At 43.0% G+C, this 20942-nt stretch overlaps 2 protein-coding genes across 3 annotated transcripts in view; both read left to right on the top strand.

Moving 5' to 3' along the window:
* The window catches only part of LOC137646852 (protein RRP5 homolog), a 56298-nt gene extending 48069 nt beyond the window's left edge, over positions 1-8229 (top strand). Inside the window, exons 6-9 of the mRNA XM_068379926.1 lie at positions 1383-1559; positions 2038-2228; positions 4500-4690; positions 7898-8229. Coding sequence (XP_068236027.1) covers positions 1383-1559; positions 2038-2228; positions 4500-4690; positions 7898-8198 — 860 coding nt within the window. The 3' untranslated portion in view covers positions 8199-8229. The remainder of the gene's footprint in view (positions 1-1382; positions 1560-2037; positions 2229-4499; positions 4691-7897) is intronic.
* LOC137647105 (uncharacterized) overlaps positions 1-20942 on the top strand; it is a 371223-nt gene that overhangs the window by 344500 nt on the left and 5781 nt on the right. The gene's annotated exons all lie outside the window — the stretch shown is intronic.

The raw sequence follows: 20942 nt of genomic DNA, 5'->3' as shown, positions 1-20942 counted from the left end.
TGCTGTAACTACCTTTACGCCCTTTCAGGGGACAGTAGCCATTGATCGAGGATTCTGAGTTACACTAGGTTTTAGAAGAACATCCATCTATCTTCTGCTCTTTCTTCTTCCTCCCATCTGAGTAGCCTAGTCTGTGAACAGTTTCGGCTGGACTCATCAATGGAAATAAGGTATGAAACTCATCTGACTCCTATCACAGGGTATAAGTTATACTCGTAGTCACGAGGGTTCCCCTTTTCAAGGTCAGGGGAACTCTTTGTATGAAAGGGTCCTGGTATTACTCCCGACCCTCTTCATGCTGAAACTTTGGTTTCTACATATTTACAAACCTTCAGTCATGCTGGATTTGGGGATCTACAAGCAAGTTAATGGGAGATTGTTCATTAATAGAGTCTAGTCTGAGGACTATCTTCTCTAGGTATAGAGAACCCTTCGTCCACCCTGACCTCAAGACTAAGTCTCCTATAGTAAAGAATGAGGGTTTGTATTTAGTGTAGGAACAAATGACAAACTCATAACAGTTTGTATTTTTCCTAACATACAAACCCGAATTCTTTACTCAAATCTTCCCTCCGTCACCGCACCCTAATATAGTCCTAGCTAGAATCCGATTGTAGGTACTCAGTAGCTACCGGCCGGCAGTCCCCCACCCCCAACAGGGGGATAACTACCGGCCCGGTCGTTAACGACCTTGTTAAGGTTTTCTGCCGTATTTTCCAGCTCGCGGTAGAATATCTCCTATAGTAAAGAATTAGGGTTTGTATGTTAGGAAAAATACAAACTGTTATAAGTTTGTCACATTTTTAGTGTTTCGTATTAAACTTGTATGTGATCTTCCAGTAAATGAGGTTGATCATATTTGTTTACAGCAGTGATTGACATACTAAGGCTGAGTTTCCTTCATTGTGATTAGTAGTTTTTATTTCTGCTGCTGTAACGGATTTATAGATTTTTGGTTTCAAGTTTAAGATTGTTGTCAATTAAGGGTTTTTATTTGATGGAAAAACTATGTATTGTGTGCTGCAAAATTGTAAGAGTCCACATTGGCCAAAAAGGCCTCACCTTCTTAAAACAACCAACCAAAATATTGTCTGCAATGACTTAGTAGGATAGCTTACTTTAAGTATAATCATTGTTGATAGAGACTTTAAGTACTGTTAAACTAATAAGTTGAAATACCTGGTATGTACTATACTGTACGGTACTTGAAAACGTAAGATGAGAGATTTTATAATAAGAGACTAAAACAAAATGAAGGTTTTGGTTTTATAGTATTGCATTTCTTATGCTGTAACTAGTCATTCTATCTAATTTTATGCTCAAAATGAATTATATTTCCCTTTATTTTGTAGTATGGTACTCATTTGATTTTTTAATTCTAGTAACTCTCAGTTTGATGCCTCAAGAAGTGAACTTCGGCATTGCAGCTTCCAAACTTCGGAAAGGTTTATTGTTGCAATGTATTGTAGCAAGCATTGAGGACAATGGATATGTTATGGAAACGGGTATTTCAAATGTGAAAGTGGCGTTTTTGAACAGAGCAAAAGCTGTAGGTGCAGGTAAGCAGTGAAATTTTTTCCGCATCAATGTTATATTGCTGCATTGTAGTTTACAGTAATCCATTGTTCATTCCCATATGCTGATACAAATGGGTTACAAATGTAGTGTAAATGATATGCAGTTAATATAGCCTATACTAGTAACATGAAAATTGTAGCCCAATCATGCTAATCTAAGTGAATTCGCATTAGATTAAACTTATAGCATCCTCAGAAATGAAACAACACCAGTTAGTGCATAATTTATGTGAAATCTCTCTCTCTCTCTCTCTCTCTCTCTCTCTCTCTCTCTCTCTCTCTCTCTCTCTCTCTCTCTCTCTCTCTCTCTCTCAAATGTCTTCTTTTATAATATACTTTCAGGATGCATTATATTGGATGTTGTGTGACATTTTACCAGGTTAGCTATTGGTTATAAAGGTATGGGTATCAAAATACAGTGTATGCCTTTGCCTGATATGTTTTTCCTTTATTTGTACAGGAATTGTGGGTGTTGGGAGTGTAGTATGGTGCATTGTTACCAAGGTGAAGACCAGTGAGGAAGAGACTTCTTTGCATCTAAAGCTGAGTGCGATTCCTAATGAAGTGAAGGAAGCCTGTGTTGATGTTGTAGATACTGACGACTTTTCTTTGCTTCTGCCTGGAACAGCCATCTCTACAACTGTCACTACGGTAAGAAAGTTTAGACCTTTTTTGTAAGTTATAAATTGACATTTCTGAAATTATCACTACTATCAGTGCTAGTTATTTGCAGTCTCATTATTTCAATAATTCTATACAATATCTGAAAAAATTAATACAATGATATGTATGGTATACTTATGAAAAGGATAACAAATATTTTCTGATTCTGTGATGTGGTGAAGTTGAGTTCTGTGCAGGCTTTCAGATATTACCTGGTCCCAATGGTCCTCATTGTTTTATGATATTGTTGCTGACTGGAATTTTAATGCACTTAATTTGTGTACAGTATGTTTTTTAACTGCAGAATTAATATATGTAATTTGGAACTGTTCATCCCCTGCGATACATTATGTGTTCTTCATATCTTTTAACTATTCAAGTAAGGTGTATGGATACACATTATTGCATTTCCGGTAATTGGTTCAGAGTAATATTTCAGACCTAAGCTGGTCTTTTAAACCCTAACCTAGCTCCTCAAGTGGTAGCTAATACAGTATTTCTAATACACCATTCAGTAAGAGTTCTGGTGGTACACAGTATCTCCCAGGTTCGAGAACTTCTTTTAGAGAGACAAATTCTTTACTTACTTTTGCCTTTCTGTGGTAAAATCATTACACTCCTGCATTTCTAGCTACTGTTAGATACCTAGAATTTGCAAGACAAAATACTGAGATACCAATCTGAATCCTTGTAGCCCTCCCCTCAATAAAGTAAGTGCATCTAAACCTCTGCTTATCCCTTATATGCCGAGATGTTATTCTTCTCGTGAAATAAGTACTCTTTACGACTCTTGTTTTTTTGTGGCCGGGCAAGTCTTATGATTTCCTTGGGCCAATTGTTTTCTCTGTATAAAGATTCGCTTAGTAAAATGGGGCTGAATCTTATTTGAATAGCTGTGCACTTGGTTGCTTACAAGTTCGGCCAATAGCCCATCTCATACTTTTCTCCTATGGGGCTTGAATGAGTCTCTTTATCACTTACTTTTAAGTCTCTGTACGCAGTAAGTAGTGTGGTCATTCTGAAAAGTTTAGTAATTTTTATTAAATAGATTATCAAAACGATGGTAAATTATTTAATAAAGCCTAATAAGGTACTTAAGGTACATAGTTTTTGCTGAGATATATAAATTATTGCAAATTCAGAGTAAAGCTGGTAATTCAAGTTCCTATTTAATGTTAAAGACTTTATCCTTCTAGATGGATTGTTACCAGTCTAGTCCTGGATTAAGACCTCTTTCCTTCCTTTTCCCCATCAGCAAGGAACTTACAGATTATTATAACAATGATCTTAATGATATTCTTTTGATTCTTTTGGTGTATGTTGTATTAAAATATATACTATATATGATGAGTTTAAAAGTTAATCTATTTATCAGCAACTTTAAGGTGCCAGTAATCTAAAGGAGCTAAATTATTATAAGACTGAAAGTCTGTTGCCATATTTTTCATTTCCTCTCATTAGGATTGGTTGTAAGCTTTTCATGGGAAATTGTGTATACTGGATAAACTACAGACATTACAGGTGTTGTCCTTAATTTGCTATATGAGACTAGAATTTCAATTTTCCCTCTGTCCAAAAGTGCAATTTAATTTCTAGGTAAAAGTTAGTTCACAGAAACTCGCCAAGAATTGTATCCAGATTTTATAAAATTTAAGTTCTAGATATCAGAAATAAATCTATATCTCTTAATTTTTGCATTTTAGTGGCAGTTCAATAACCTGTCTCGATGGTGTTCTGTGGACATGATCTTGAAGAATCCTGGCTTTCTTATGAAGATTATTGGGCTTTAGTTCCTATAATAACACTGTAGCCTTATAATTTTTAGTTGAATTGGTTTATAGATTTTTTTTTTTAATATTTCAAATACAGGGTTCTTGTTAGGAAACCAATATTTAGTACAATTCTTAGAGTTGTATCTTCAGATGGTTTCCATTAAATCTAAACAAACTTCTGACACTGGTATATAATTTCAGTATACTGTACTGGTGTCCCATTGTATCTATTTGCACATTATTGTTGTTTCTGGAATAAGTCTACAACTTGTATCTAGGGCCTGCTTTTGTAAAAGCATTTTCTGGTTTAGTGAATGCTTACATATGGAATCTCACATAAGTGTAAAAAGATGTACTATTTGTTAACTTTAGACATTAACCAGGGTATTAGAAAAAGATCAGGTATGAGGACTATACATTTTGTAAAAGATTTATAACAAGAATATTGTCTTTGTTATACCTTTGACAGTACTTTTTATAATTATAGGTTGATAAAAGATGTATGAAGCTACTCTTGGCTGAATCTGATGGCATTGTGGGTCCACATCATCTCCAGTCATCTTTAGAACAACTTAGCGATTATGACGTCGGTCAAAAGGTCAAGGCACGGGTGATGTATATAACTCCACTTTCCAGAGTAGTTCATCTAACCCTGCAGCAGCTGACCTTCACTGAGAGGTAATGCTTTTGTTTTGCTCATCCAAATATTCTGTTATGCCTATAAAAATTGAAATACTACTGCCAGAGAGTTATGGGGTCCTTTGACTGGCCAGACAGTACTACGTTGGATCCTTCTCTTTGGTTACGGTTCTTTCTCTTTGCCTACACATATGCCGAATAGTCTGGCCTATTCTTAACAGATTCTCCTCTGTCCTCACACACCTGACAACACTGAGGTTACTAAACAATTCTTCTTCGCTCAAGGGGTTAACTACTGCACTGTATTTGTTCTGTGGCTACTTTCCTCTTAGTAAGGGTAGAAGAGACTCTTTAGCTATGGTAAGCAGCTCTTCTAGGAGAAGGACACTCCAAAATCAAACCATTGTTCTCTAGTCTTGGGTAGTGCCATAGCCTCTGTACCATGGTCTTCCACTGTCTTGGGTTAGAGTTCTCTTGCTTGAGGGTACAATCAGGCACACTATTCTATTTAATTTCTCTTCCTCTTGTTTTGTTAAAGTTTTCATAGTTTATATAGGAAATATTTATTTTAATGTTACTCTTCTTAAAATATTTTATTTTTCCTTCTTTCCTTTCCTTACTGGGCTATTTTCCCTGTTGGGGCCCCTGGGCTTATAGCATTTTGCTTTTCCAGCTAGGGTTGTAGCTTAGCAAATAATAATAATAATAATAATACTGTACATACAAACCTATGTTTTACATGAGTTTCATCTTGTGACAAAATAAATAGTTTATATTGCTTAGGTAATAGCAAAATATATTGTGTGTACAGTGATAAACAAGATCTATTGAAACATACGAAATGTGAAATTAATCCAATTAATTAAGGAAATCCAGGTATGTTGTCTTGTATATTTTAAGAAATTAGTTATGATAAAAATCTTTACTGTAGAATAAATATATGATGTCTGTTATACGGGGGTGGGAGTCTAGATATAAATTATCTTTATGGAAGTGTCATGACAATGTTTGGTAAGTCTGATGCCTATTAACTTTGCAGTTTTGTGTCAATTGCTTGAAAGTTATCCTTATTCCATTTTGCATTTACGAAAGACCTGCATTAGTACCTTTGTTAGCCAATCTGAAGAAATTTGAAGGGAACTACTGTAAAAATATCATTCAATCGTAGTTTTATGGCAAACTTTTATAGATGGATTGTATCACTTTAGAAAATAGTGTTGACCTCAAACTCTTCAATGAGATCCAATACACTTAGCGTTAAGTTTCCTATGGTTAAAATTTTCATTATGCTGAAGAATATTAAAACATTATGCCAGACGACAAGTTGCATGCGGTAAGTTTGCGTAGAGATAGAATCTTCAAAATTCTCAGGTCTACTTTTGGTTCTGCTAGAAATAAAGGACTGTGATTAGATTGCATTCAGTAATGAGTAAATTGGAAATTTCTATGTTTGAGATGTGAATTGACAGGTGTAAAAAGTTTGGAAAATTATGAAAGCTTATTGAAAGTGGAATTTAACACTTTTACCCCCAAAGGACGTACTGGTACATTTCACAAAAGCCATCCCTTTACCCCCATGGACGTACCGGTACGTCCTTACAAAAGAAATGCTATAAAAAAATTTTTTTTCATATTTTTTATAAATTTTTGAGAAAATTCAGGCATTTTCCAAGAGAATGAGACCAACCTGACCTCTCTATGACAAAAATTAAGGCTATTAGAGCAATTTAAAAAATATATACTACAAAATGTGCTGGGAAAAAAATAACCCCCTGGGGGTTAAGGGTTGGAAATTTCCAAATAGCCTGGGGGTAAAAGGGTTAAAGATTGCCATAGATAATTATAGGTGTAAATGTATATTTGTGATGTAGTTATACTTTATTTGAAAGAAAATTTTGAGTAAGAGACTTTCGGAACAAGAAAATCAAGATAGAAGAATTTTTACCCTTACATTATACCCATTATTAGTGTTATGGTGTAATCCAGTCCTCAAGCCTCTTTCTGTGAACCATTTGGAAATCAATATGCACTTTAATCAATTCATTCATGCAGTTGAAATATAGAACATATCTACCTGTAAGATTAATTCCTGGTACATTAGTGGAGATGTTGAACACTTTTCCTGTAAAGGCTAGAATAGGAAATCCACGACACCATGATATTGTCTTCCTACCCTAGAGCAAGTATATCAACGTGTAAGGCACAGACTCATTTTATATAAGGAACATCCACAGGTTCAGACTCTATTGAACCCTTTATGGCACTTCTGATGCTAAATACCTCTGCTAACTTACTACATGTCACCCACTGAGAACCATTACTAAGGCTGAATACAATGATTACCTGGGCATTTGTTTATGCCTTGCAACCATCTATTCAACCCAAGAAGTATGTTCAGTTCTATCCCATTTCCCTTCATGAGTCTAGGGAAGTAGTCTTAGGACCCATACAACACCTTCAAAACCCATTTTCTAGGTTGGTCCCCAAGGACTAGTACCAAAGTGTATAAAGGTGAACTCATGTATTACATGGTCAAGTTACCTATAACCTATTCAGGACCAGTCACACTGGCCTTTCTAATAGGGTAAAGAACTAACCAATTAGGATCTAAGGGAACTTTTTATCTGCCAATAAGTGATTCTTCTTATTTTAAAGGATGAAAGGTTTGTATGCTTGTAGGAACAAAACAAATTTGAAAAGTAATTTCCACTTTTCCTTGCTGTCATTGTACTGTATTGTATGAGAAGAGTTGGAAGACTGAGGCCTACATGGCTTAGGACTATGAAGCATCAAGTAGGAGAGGATGAATTGAGCTGATGATAGAGACGACTGTCGAAATCTATACAAGGCCCTTTGGGTCAATAGGCGTAGGAGGAGTTGATGATGATGATACTGTACAAACTTGAGCACATTAAAGTTAAACTTCCCAACTCAACCACCTTCTTAGTCCTCAGCTGAAGGTCGTAAGTGAGGAATCTTTGACAGGGGGTTGGTGAGGCTACTTGTCCGTGCTCACTACTTGTTGTTAACTACCACATAAACAATTTCAACAGCCGTTCCATATCCACTGAAGATAGTTCCTTATTTTGAAGGACTTGGATTTTATAACTAGGAAAAATACCCATTACTTTTAAAATAATTTTTTTTTCTAATTATAAAAAGTGAAATTTGGACCGAGTTTTCTGAAGCTAACATTTGTGCTTAGCTACAAGCTAACATTATACAATATATTTATTTATATTTCAGATCAAATGAAGATCTGCTGCATGGGTTGAATATAGGAGATAGAACACAAGGCCAGGTAATTGAAGTTCAGAAAAGAGGCGTCTTTTTCAAAATTGGAAGTTATCGGGCATTCTGCTGGAGAAAGCACTTGAGTGATAAGGATTCGTCACTTGAACAGGATGACCTCAATTTTCCCCCTGGATCTGAGCATGAACTTCGTATCACGGCTTACCATTATATGGATGAATTATATGTGGTTTCCCTTCAGAAATCCATATTAGAAGAACAAGTAAGTTTTTGTGTTGTACTATTTTTATCATAACTCTTATACTCCTTAATATTTGTCAGTATTAAATAAAGGCTTTAAGAAATAATAAATATTGTTACAATACATGTTCCTGATGTTATGTTTCAGCACCAGGCATTGATCAGAAGTATGAAAAATAATAAATCATTATAAAGCTAATGTTCTTGAACTTTCTGATATATGGTACCATTAATTTGAAAAATTACCTTAAATGCTAATGGCCTTACATGAAAAGGTCTAAGTAGGTATGAAGGTAGTAGGGCAAAGATATGTAGGAAGACCCAGTACAGTATAACATAGACTTACCATATACAGTACTGTATTTCCACATTTAAGAAAACCCTTAAATCCTAAAATTTATCCCTGAAAATGGGGGGTCGTCTTATACAACCGATAAGAAAATCACACCATGAATTCCAAATGTTTGTTCCAATACAAAGTACTTACCTCAAACTACTTTCTTAGGAGTATCTGGGATCTCCTCCCATCTGACCAGAGTTTTGTGTAGTTTACCCTAAACCCATTTTCTATGAGGGGTAACCTCAGGCGGAGTGATATGCGCCCTGAGGCTAACCCCGGGTCAGAGAGCATGCCTGCTCAGGTCTCGACCTCCAGTAAGTTCTCTGGTCGCGTCGCGATATCATCTCGCCGCTCTCCTAATCCCAGTGTGACTTTGTGTGTCCCCGACCCTTTGTGTCTCACGCGGTACCCACGTGGTCCCATTGTGCTTTCTCTTTGTGCTTTCCCTGTGCGTGCTTGTGTCTCGTAGTGCTTCTCCTACATCATGGAGCATCCTCACCGTTGTCCTGGGCCTATGGCTGGCTAATCGTGTGGAGCGTTCCTCTCGAAACCCGAAGTTGACCCGCACTCATTGTGTTCCTCGTGCAGGGGCAGCGTGTGTTCCCCTTCCGCCACGTGTCCGGAGTACGAGTCGTGGAATGAGGTGCAGTGGGTGCAGTATAGCACCAAAAAGAAGAAGGCGACGAAGAAGTCGCATAAGAAGCCGAGCGTCCCTTCCTCCCTTGCTTCGCCGGGCGTCTCATCGGTCCGAGCTTCTCTTTCAACCTCCCCTACCCAGAGTAGGGGACGAGGTAAGTCCGTTGCGGGGAAGAGGCCCGCGGCCCTTCCCCAAGAGTCTGACCTTCAAGACAGTGGTGTTGTGGCGTCGTTCCAGGCGAGTGAGGGGCCTGAGGGAGGGGCGGGAGTGTTTTCGGGAGACGGTGGCCTGGTGCCAGTAGGTCACGTCTCCTCAGATGACCCCATGTGGGGGAAAAATGTTACTAATTCTTCTCCAGCCTCTTGGGCGTGTTTTTCAGGCGGTTCAGGAGCCGAGGGCGACGTCGAGAAGGAGCTTTCCCCGCCGTCGGACCCCACTGCGTGGGTTCCCCCTAAGACGCCCTTCAGGTCTCCCTTCAGGTCTCCGATGAGGATGGAGGAAGACTTCGGGATCTGGTCTCCCACGGGAGAGCCTCCTCGCTCCACCCCAGCGCCGTCGGCCGTTTTTCCAGAGGTGTTTTTGCAGGCGTCGTCTTCCACGGAGCGTCGCAGGAATCCTCCTACACCAGCGAGGGAGGCGAGGTCTTCGAAGAGGGCCTATAAGTCGTCGGTCTCCTCAGTGGAGGAGCTTTCCTGCTCTTTGGAGGATAAGGCGCTGAGGAAGCTCAGAAGACGAAGGGAGAAGTCCTGCAAGAAGATGTCTCGCTTCCGCTCGAGGTCGCGCCACGAGAGTCGGCGCCCAGGATCCCCCAAGAGGAAGTGGAAAGAAAGGGCCTCCCCAGACGGTGAGTGGGTGATGGTTCACCGCGACAGGCTGCTGGAGCTAGCTGCGGCGCCGGGCCCTTCAAGTTAGCGTCCGAGGACGAGCTCCCCGGATAGATACTCCTCTGGCAGCAGTGGCACCCGACGGAGGGACTCATCATGGCAGGTTCCAGTCGACAGGCGTAAGACCGCGAAGGTTCCGGCTCCATCCGCCCAGCGGAGAGAGTCGCCCCTTCGGTCTGGCAGCCGAGTCCTGACCTCCAAAGGCCACCTAGCTCGTCACGAGCACGGCCCTCGGCTTTCCTCGACGGGCAGGCCCGCAGATATGAGAACCTCCGGAAGAGATGATGGACCCAGGACGGCGGTCCCCGTCTCGACGTCGATGCCCGTCCTTCAACGTGAACCCCCTCGAGAGCGTCGGTCCAAGACTCCCCCACGTGCGAGGTCCTCCGTCGGAGTAACCCTGTCACTTGTGTCAGAGCGCCCGTCGGAGGATCTCGACGACCATGGTATTTGCCTATCGGAAGGTGATAGGCCTCATCAGAAGCCACCACAGACTGGACCTGCCGGACCCTCCTCCGAAGATGCATGGCGTTCCAGCCTCAACAGGATAGTGGACGCCCCGGTCCAGCAGCGACCCTCCTTGGCTCTTCCTTTAGCGAGGGACGTTAAGTTGGGAAGAGCCCACGTGGAGAGGATTGTGGCCAACCACGCCGAGGCGCCCAAGAACCGGAGAGCTTCCAAGCTGCTCCAGGGCCTGAAGTCCCAGAGCAAGTTTTACCTCCCAGAGGGACAGCGAGCGGGCGCCTGTGCACTGGAGCCATCACTCACCGTGTTGGGGCAGGTAGCCTCAGAAGAAAGGGCGTCCACGGCTCCGATCTTCTTCTCTCCTTCGGAGGCGGTCATAATGGAGGAGATCTCGAAGGGCCTAGTCAACGTCTCCTCTTAGCTGGACTGGTGGGCCTCCACCCTGGTGGGCGTACAGTCATCCTACGACCTGACCGTACCGGAAACCCAGGCCTTACTCAAGGAACTTATCCGTTTCGGGAGGTAAGGCCCTGAAATTTCTCTCCTACCTCTCCCTGGCCGCCAACTGGGTCCTACGGAGGAGGGACACCGTCTTAAGCAAGCTGACTAGGAGGCTTCTGGACAGAGAGGCCAGGTCTCTGAGGAACCTGACCTTGTGGGACGACACGATCTTTCTCCCGAAGGCAGCGGAGGAGTCGATGGAGAGAGTTCGAAGGCTGAAGGAACCGTACGAGACCAGGCCCCACCTGTTCAGAAGGTCGGCGTACAGAAGGTCCTCCGTCGATGCGCCTCGCCCTCCTCGGCCCGCTCCTAGCCAGCCTAGGAGAGAGAACTCGGCTACAACCTGGTCCCAGTCGTCTCAGCCCTCCCGTAGGGGATCAGCCTCGACCCAAGCCGCCTATAGGCCGTCGTTCGCGGCGTCCAGAAGAGGGTGTTCAAGCCGCTCCTCAAGGAGAAGATAGGGAAGGAGGCCCCCTACTCCTGCCAAAGCCTCAGGTGGGGGGATGCCTCAAACGTTCTTGGCAAGCATGGGAAGAACACGGAGCAGACCCGTGGACCGTGACAGTACTGAAGGAAGGGTACAGGTTGCCCTTCCTAGTGGACCCTCCACCTCTGATGCCAGACCAGCAGGCGGAGTGGCTAGCCCCCAAGGATCCCTTGAAACAGAAAGCTCTGCAGGGAGAGGTCTCAGCAATGTTGGAAAAAGGGGCAATGGAACCTGTCCAGGACCCAGGTCCGGGGTTCTACAGCAGGCTGTTCCTGGTGGAGAAAGCGACAGGAGGATGGAGACCGGTCATAGACCTCTTAGTCCTCAACAAGTTCGTCTGCAAGACCGACTTCAAAATGGACACTCCGAAGTCAGTCTTGGCGTCCTTGAGAGAAGGGGACTTCATAATGTCAGTAGATCTCAAGGATGCTTACTTCCAAATCCTGGTTCATCCCTCCAGCAGGAAGTACCTACGGGTAAAATGGGAGAACCAAACGTTGCAGTTCAAGACCCTCTGCTTCGGGCTGTCCACTGCCCCCCAAGTCTTCACAAGGGTCTTCACAACGGTCTCAGTCTGGGCACACGAACAGGGCATTCGCCTGATTCGTTACCTAGACGACTGGTTGTTACTTTCAGCCTCAGAGGAAGTACTGAAGGAGCAAGGCGCGATGTTGCGGCGGTTCTGCAACGTTCTGGGGATCACCATCAACCTAAATAAGTCCCAACTGATACCCTCCACCAGGACGACCTACCTCGGAATGGTTCTGGATTCCCGGTTAGTGAAAGCCTTCCCCTCCGCGGACAGGCTGGATAACTTAGACCAGGTCCTCCGCCCCATCCTGACGGACCAACCCAGGAGAGTGAAGAACTGGCAGAGACTGATATGCCACCTTGTGTCGTTGGAGAAACTGGTCCCCCAGGGCAGGCTAAAGCTCAGGGAGGTCCAATGGAACCTAAAGGAAAGCTGGAACCAAACGGATTCCCCCCACAGAGTTGTCCCGGTGTTCCAGAAGACGAAACGGGTCCTAGAATGGTGGAGCTGCAGGACGAACACCCTCAAAGGGATGCCCTTTGCAGCCGACCCTCCGGAGATGGTTCTGTTCACGGACGCATCGAAGGAGGGGTGGGGTGCCCATCTCCTAGGGAAGTCAGCAAGAGGGAACTGGACAGCCCTAGAGAAGATCCAGCACATAAACGTACTAGAGAAGAGATGAGGGCAGTACAAAGAGCTTGCCAGGAGTTCGTACACCTACTCCGGGGAAACACCGTGGCGTTGATGTGCGACAATGCCACGGTGGTAGCTTACATAAAGAAACAGGGAGGCCTAAGGTCGAAGGAGCTGTGCGTCCTCACGTTACAACTTCTGGAATGGGCCGAAGGGGAGCAGATCAGAATCTCAGCAAGGTTCATTCCAGGGAAAAGGAACGTCCTCGCTGACGGCCTCAGGAGGATGGAGCAAGTGGTAGGGTCCGAATGGTCTCTGCACCCAGAAGTAGTCAGGACCGTCATTCAGAAATGGGGTTCTCCGGTGATAGACCTCTTCGCAACAAGGCTGAACATGCAGCTCCCCGTGTTCTGTTCTCCTGTACCAGACCCAAAAGCGGCGTTCGAGGACGCCTTCCAACATCCTTGGGACAATCTCGACGTGTACGCTTTTCCCCCCTTCGGGATGCTCAGGCAGGTCCTCAACAGAGTAAGAAGGATGAACAACCTGTGGATGACTTTGGTAGCGCCTTGGTGGCCGGAGAGAGAATGGTTCGTGGACCTAAGGGAGTTAGCACAACAGCCGCCCTGGCCCCTTCCGGACAGGCCAGACCTTCTCCAGCAACCACAGTTCCAAAGATTCCCCGAGAATCCTCGGTCCCTTCGCCTTCACGCGTGGAGGTTATCGAGCGTCTCCTGAGGAGGGAGGGCTATTTGTCGAGTACAGCAACGAGGATGTCGGGCTACCTGAGACGGTCATCAGCAGCGGTCTACCAGGCTAAGTGGGCCACCTTTACCAAATGGTGCGCCGCTAGGGACATCAGGCCCCTGAAGGCCTCCATCCCGCAGGTAGCGGACTTCCTAGTTTACCTCAGGGACGTGGTCAACATGTCCATCCCAGCCATCAAGGGAGTCCGCGCTGCTCTGGGCCAAGTTTTTCTCCTGAAAGGCATACAGTAGACCTGGGTAACTCCAGACATATCTCAGTGCTCATTAAAAGTTTTGAGCAATCATGCCCCCCGCAAGCTGTGAAGGTGCTACAATGGGACGTGGCAAGGGTCCTGAAAATATTATCCGAACCCCCGTTCGAACCCCTGAAAGACATCGTGGACAAGGATCTCACTCAAGACAGTTTTCTTGTTGGCGTTAGCGTCAGCTAAACGGGTAGGCGAGATACATGGTCTGTCCTACGAAGTGGCTCACTCTAAAGGTTGGCGAGAAGTCACGTTCAAGTTCGTCCCTTCCTTCGTAGCTAAGACCCAGAATCCTGCCGTGTGGGACCCCAGATTTGAAAGTTTCTCAATTCCGGCAATCCCGCAGTCGGACGACGCGAAGGATTTGCGCCTGTGCCCCGTCAGGGCGGTGAGGAAATACTTGGAAAGGACAGCCAAACTCCGGCCCGGGATCAAAAGCCTTTTTGTTTCCACAGGCCTCGTGAAGAAGCCAGTCTTGAAGAATACCATCTCCTTCTGGTTGCGGCAGGTCATCATCAGGGCCTACAGTAAGGCAGGAATCCCCCTGCCGGGGAAGCCCAGGCCCCATGACATTAGGGGCCTTAGTACTACATTGGCTTTCGAGAAGAATATGGCAGTGGGCCAGATCCTAAGGGCAGGCACCTGGGCCAGCCAGTCTACCTTCACGGCTCACTATTTGAAGGACTATTCAAGAAGAAAATCCCTGGACGGGTTCTCGATAGGTACCGTGGTTTCCGCGCTCCAAACGGTTTAAAGGCATAGCCTCAGTGATAACCGCGGGTAACAAGCACAAGAGACACAGGTTCGTTCCTTAAACCCCCTTGTATTTTCTTTCCCTTTTTCCGCTTCAAGTGGGCTCTGAGAGGGCCCTGAGCCAGAGACGAGTACCTCAACGGGGAGAAGACATGTCCCCTAGGATGTCTTGCACAGGTGAGTTTCTTAGACACTAAGATGGGTTTTTGTGTAGTTTTCTCTCGATCGATTTTCTATGGGGTCAACACGACCTAGCCTCCTTTCTAGGTCTTTGGATATTCCTCAGCACGGTCTCAAGAGCTTTTTGGGGCCACGCCCACCTCCTAAAGTATAAGTCTCCTAAGAAAGTAGTTCGAGGTAAGTACTTTGTGTTGGAACAAATCACAAATTTTAAGTAATTTGTATTTTTCCTATCAGTACTTACCTCGAACTAATTTCGGGTAATGGCCCACCCTGCCTTCCCCGAGTGTCCCCTGGAATCCTTAGAGACCTTAGCTATCAAGAACTTACTGGAGGTCGAGACCTGAGCAGGCATGCTCTCTGACCCGGGGTTAGCCTCAGGGCGCATATCACTCCGCCTGAGGTTACCCCTCATAGAAAATGGGTTTAGGGTAAGTAAACTACACAAAACTCTGGTCAGATGGGAGGAGATCCCAGATACTCCTAAGAAAGTAGTTCGAGGTAAGTACTGTTAGGAAAAATACAAATTACCCCAAATTTGTGATTTTTAGTTAATAAAGGTAACTAAACCATATTACCTTATATATTATTGGCATAAGTTCATGATATATAGCCTATATGAGAAAATATTGTATTCCATATCAATAATTAAATCAATTTATATCTATGGGAGTCTAAATGACAAAATGTAAACATTGAGTTATGGTTGCATTCTCAGCAACCTTTATCTTTTTTTTACTTTAACTTTGCAATAATTTGAATGGAAGCGTTAATGACGGTAGTAATAAAATTTAGGTTAGCATATTTATTTTTCCTTAAAAATCCACCATGATGCAAATTGCCCTCATTCTTCAATCTCACCCTATCACATTGAACTTTCTAGTAGCAACACAATTGTTTGATTTCTTGGCTACTTGTAAAACTTTTAATTTGATACTAGCCATGTACTTGCTTGTTTTTGTTTGTGGTTCCATAATTGAAGTGGTTACAAGTTGTTAAAAAATTTAATTGACTTAAAACTGAGGTTAGGAAAAATATTTTAGAAATGGAATGCACAATTATTGTTGGCTACTGTTTAGAACAGTCATAAGACCATAAAATTATCATACTGTCGTTATCAGTATTTTTTACCGTTGACCAAAGACAAACAAAATGGTTTTCTTGTTATTCGGTGTAGGAATTTCTATGGATACTGCAAGTAAAAATGCAAAATACTAAAAATATTTGTTATATTGATATTGTTATTATGTTTTCTATTTTGTTATTATGTTTTCTATCTATTATTATGACCTTGCAATATTGATATTATTTTTTAGAAATGAATACAAGTACACTTTTAAGTGTTTTTTATCATCCAAGGTAGGGGTTTGAACCTAATTCCCGTGGACAATGGGGCACCGCTGTATATTTTTCATAGCAAAACAAAAGCTAATAATGTATTTTGATTGGTTGCCTATTTGTGATTTGAAATCATATACAATAGTGGGGCAGCATTGCAATGATGTAGCAAAAATTTCTCAATTGGATGCCAGTTTTCATCAGAGCTACATTGCCTCAAGAGCCTTAAGAGGTCTGCTGTTTAACTTATAAACTTGGGCTCACAGGGCATAATTGGGAAGATGATACTTTATGCTTTTTTCGCAAGGCAAATTTGGAGACTCCAATTTTAGTGTAATTATATGTAAAGGCCAGCTTGCTTTATTATACATACATACATACATACAAATGCCAAGGCACTTCCCCCAATTTTTGGGGGTAGCCCACATAAAACAAATGAAACAAAAAAGGGGACCTCTCCTCTCTACGTTCCTCCCAGCATGACAAGGGACTCAACCGAGTTCGGCTGGTACTGCAAGGGGTGCCACAGCCTACCCTCCCCCGTTATCCACCACAGATGAAGCTTCATAATGCTGAATCCCCTACTGCTGCTACCTCCGCGGTCTTCTAAGTATGTACATACATATACCAAGACACTTCCCCCAATTTTGGGTGGTAGCCGATATCAACCAAATGAAACAGAAAAGGGGGACCTCTCCTCTCTACATTCCTCCCAACCTGACAAGGGACTCAACCGAGTTCAGCTAGTACTACTAGGGTGTCACAGCCCACCCTCCCCTGTTATCCACCACAGATGAAGCTTCATAACGCCAAATCCCCTACTGCTGCTACCTCCGCTATCATCTAAGGCACCAGAGGAAGCAGCAGGGCTTACCGGAAGTGCGTCACAAATGCTCGCCATTCATTCCTATTTCTAGCACGCTCTCTTGCCTCTCTCACATCTATCCTCCTATCACCCAGAGCTTTCTTCACTCCTTCCATCCACCCAAACCTTGGCCTTCCTCATGTACTTCTCCCATCAACTCTTGCATTCATCACTTTCTTTAGCAGACAGCCATTTTCCATTGTCTCAACATGGCCAAACCACCTCAACACATTCATATCCACTCTAGCTGCTATCTCATTTCTTACACCCGTTCTCACCCTCACCACTTCGTTCCTAACCCTATCTACTCGAGATACACTAGCCATACTCCTTAGACACTTCATCTCAAACATATTCAATTTCTGTCTCTCCATCACTTTCATTCCCCACAACTCCGATCCATACATCACAATTGGTACAATCACTCTCATATAGAACTCTCTTTACATTCATGCCCAACCTTCTATTTTTTGCTACTCCCTTAACTGCCCCCAACACTTTGCACCCTTCATTCACTCTCTGACGTACATCTGCTTCCACTCCACCATTTGCTGCAACAACAGACCCCAAGTACTTAAACTGATCCACCTCCTCAAATAACTCTCCATTCAACATGACATTCAACCTCGCACCACCTTCCTTTCTCCGTACATCTCATAACCTTACTCTTACCCACATTAACTCTCAACTTTCTTCTCTCACACACCCTTCCAAATTCTGTCATTAATCGGCCAAACTTCTCTTCCGTGTCTGCAACCAGTACTGTATTATATGCAAACAACAACTGATTTACCTCCCATTCATGGTCATTCTCGTCTACCAGTTTCAATCCTCGCCCAAGCACTGGAGCATTCACCTCTCTCACCACTCCATCAATATACAAGTTAAACAACCATGGCGACATCACACATCCCTGTCTCAGCCCCACTCTCACCGGAAACCAATCGCTCACTTCATTTCCTATCCTAACACATGCTTTACTACCTTTGTAGAAAGGTTTCACTGCTTGCAACAACCTTCCACCAATTCCATATAACCTCATCACATTCCACATTGCTTCCCTATCAACTCGATCATACGCTTTCTCCAGATCCATAAACGCAACATACACCACCTACCTTTTGCTAAATATTTCTCGCATATCTGCCTAACTGTAAAAATTTGATTCATACAACCTCTACCTCTTCTAAAACCACCCTGTACTCTCTGTTTTATCCTATTAATCAGTACTCTACCATACACTTTTCCAACTATACTCAACAAACTAATACCTCTTGAATTACAACACTCATGCACATCTCCCTTACCCTTATATAGTGGTACAATACATGCACAAATCCAATCTACTGGTACCATTGACAACATAAAACACATATTAAACAATCTCACCAACCATTCAAGTACAGTTACACCCCCTTCCTTCAACATCTCAGCTCTTACACCACTCATACCAGATGCTTTTCCTACTCTCGTTTCATCTAGTGCTCTCCTCACTTCCTCTCTTGTAATCTCTCTCTCATTCTCATCTCCCATCACCGGCACCTCAACACCTGCAACAGCAATTATATCTGCCTCCCTATTATCCTCAACATTCAGTAAACTTTCAAAATATTCCGCCCACCTTTTCCTTGCCTCCTATGCTTTAAACAACATTCCATTTCCATCTTTCACTGTCTCTTCAATTCTTGAGCCAGCCTTCCTTACTCTCTTCACTTCTTTCCAAAACAACTTATTCTCTTCATATGAATGACCCAATCCCTGACCCCACCTTAGGTCAGCTGCCCTCTTTGCCTCACTTACCTTGTGCTTTACTTCCACCTTTTTCTCTCTATATTTTTCATACTTCTCTACACTATTGCTCTGCAGCCATTCATCAAAAGCCCTCTTTTTCTCTTCCACTTTTACCTTTACTCCTTCATTCCACCATTCACTGCCCTTCCTCATGCTGCCTCCAACAACCTTCTTGCCACACACATCACTTGCAATCCCAACAAAATTTTCTTTTACTAACTTCCACTCCTCCTCTAAATTAACAGTTTCTCTTACTTTCACTTCGTCATATGCCATTTTCAACCTTTCTTGATATTTACTTTTTACCCCCGGTTTTATTAGCTCTGCAACCCTCACTAGCTCCCTTTTACATCCACTTACTCTATTCCCCACTCTTTTGCTACAACTAATTTACCTTCCACCAAAAAATGATCAGACGTACCGTTAGCCATACACCTAAAAACGTGCACGTCTTTCAATCTTCCAAACATTCTTTTAGTTATCAACACATAATCCTTTAATGCCCTTTCTACTACTCTTCCATTTGCCACTCTTACCCATGTATACTTGTTTTTATCTTTCTTTTTGAAAAAGCTAGAACTTATCACCATCTTTTGATCAACACAGATCTACCAGTCTCTCACCACTCATTTTCACCTGGTACGCCATACTTCCCAATGACACCTTCTACCTCTCCGGCGGCCACTCTAGCATATAAAGTCACCCATGACAGCTACATAATTCCTTCTACCCAGTCCTTCTACACACCTAGTTAATTTCTAAAAAATATTCGCTATTACAAGTGGTCTTGTTTTAAAAGAGCTTCTCATACAGTAATGCCATATCATTGTTATTTATTATTATTATTATTATTATTATTATTATTATTATTATTATTATTAGCCAAGCTACAACCTTAGTTGGAATAGCAAGATGTTATAAGCCCAAGGGTTCCAACAGGGAAAAATAGCCCAGTGAGGAGAGGAAACGAGGAAATGAATAAACGATATAAGAAGTGATGAAAAATTGAAATGAAATATCAAAAAAGCATTAATAATATAAGAACAGATAATTCATATATAACTATGAAAAGACTTAGTTCTTGATGATATACATACATATACCAAGGCACTTCCCCAATTTGCGGGATAGTCGATATCAAACAAATGAAACAAAAAAGGGACCTCTCCTCTCTACGTTCCTCCCACCCAGACAAGGGACTCAACCGAGTTCGGCTAGTACTGCTAGGGTGCCACAGCCCACCCTCCCCCGTTATCCACCACAGATGAAGCTTCATAACGCTGAATCCCCTACTGTTGCTACCTCCGCGGTCATCTAAGGCACTGGAGGAAGCAGCAGGGCCTATTGGAACTGCGTCACAATCGCTCGCCATTCATTCCTATTTATAGCACGCTCTCTTTCCTCTCACATCTATCCCCCTATCACCCAGAGCTTTCTTTACTCCATCCATCCACCCAAACCTTGTGCTTCCTCTTGTACTTCTCCCATCAACTCATGCATTCATCACCTTCTTTAGCCGACAGCCATTTTCCATTCTCTCAACATGGCCAACCCACCTCAACACATTCATATCCACTCTAGCTGCTAACTCATTTCTTACACCTGTTCTCACCCTCACTACTTCGTTCCTAACCCTATCTACTCGAGATACATCAGCCATACTCCTTAGACACTTCATCTCAAACACATTCAATTTCTGTCTCTCCGTCACTTTCATTCCCCACAACTCCGATCCATACATCACAGTTTGTATAATCACTTTCTCATACAGAACTCTCTTTACATTCATGCCCAACCCTCTATTATTTACTACCCCCTTAAGCCCCCAACACTTTGCATCCTTCATTCACTCTCTGACGTACATCTGCTTCCACTCCATCATTTGCTATATTTTTGAAAAAGCTAGAACTTATCACCATCTCTTGCTCAACACACATATCTACCAGTCTCTTACCACTCATTTTTACCTGGTACGCCATACTTCCCGATGACACCTTCTACCTCTCCAGCGCCCACTTAAGCATTTAAGTCACCCATGACAACTACATAATTCCTTCTACCCAGTCCTTCTACACACCTAGTTAATTCATTCTAGAACTCATTCCACTCTTCTTCACTTTTCTCATAACCTGGCCCATACGCACTGACAAAAGCCCAACATTCCCTACCCAACCTAACCCTTACCCACATTAACCTAGATGATATCTCCTTCCATTCCACTACTTTACCTGTCATCCATTCACTCAGCAATAAAGCCACACTCTCTCTTGCTCTTCCCCTTTCAACCCCAGACACTATACCAGACATTTCACCAAACATCACTTCACCCTTCTTTTTATCTTTGTCTTACACAAGGCCAATATATCCATCCTTCTATTCCT

The sequence above is a fragment of the Palaemon carinicauda genome, chromosome 9 (genome assembly GCF_036898095.1).
Source record: "Palaemon carinicauda isolate YSFRI2023 chromosome 9, ASM3689809v2, whole genome shotgun sequence".
Classification (NCBI taxonomy): domain Eukaryota; kingdom Metazoa; phylum Arthropoda; class Malacostraca; order Decapoda; family Palaemonidae; genus Palaemon; species Palaemon carinicauda.
This window is presented reverse-complemented; position numbering and strand designations above follow the sequence as displayed.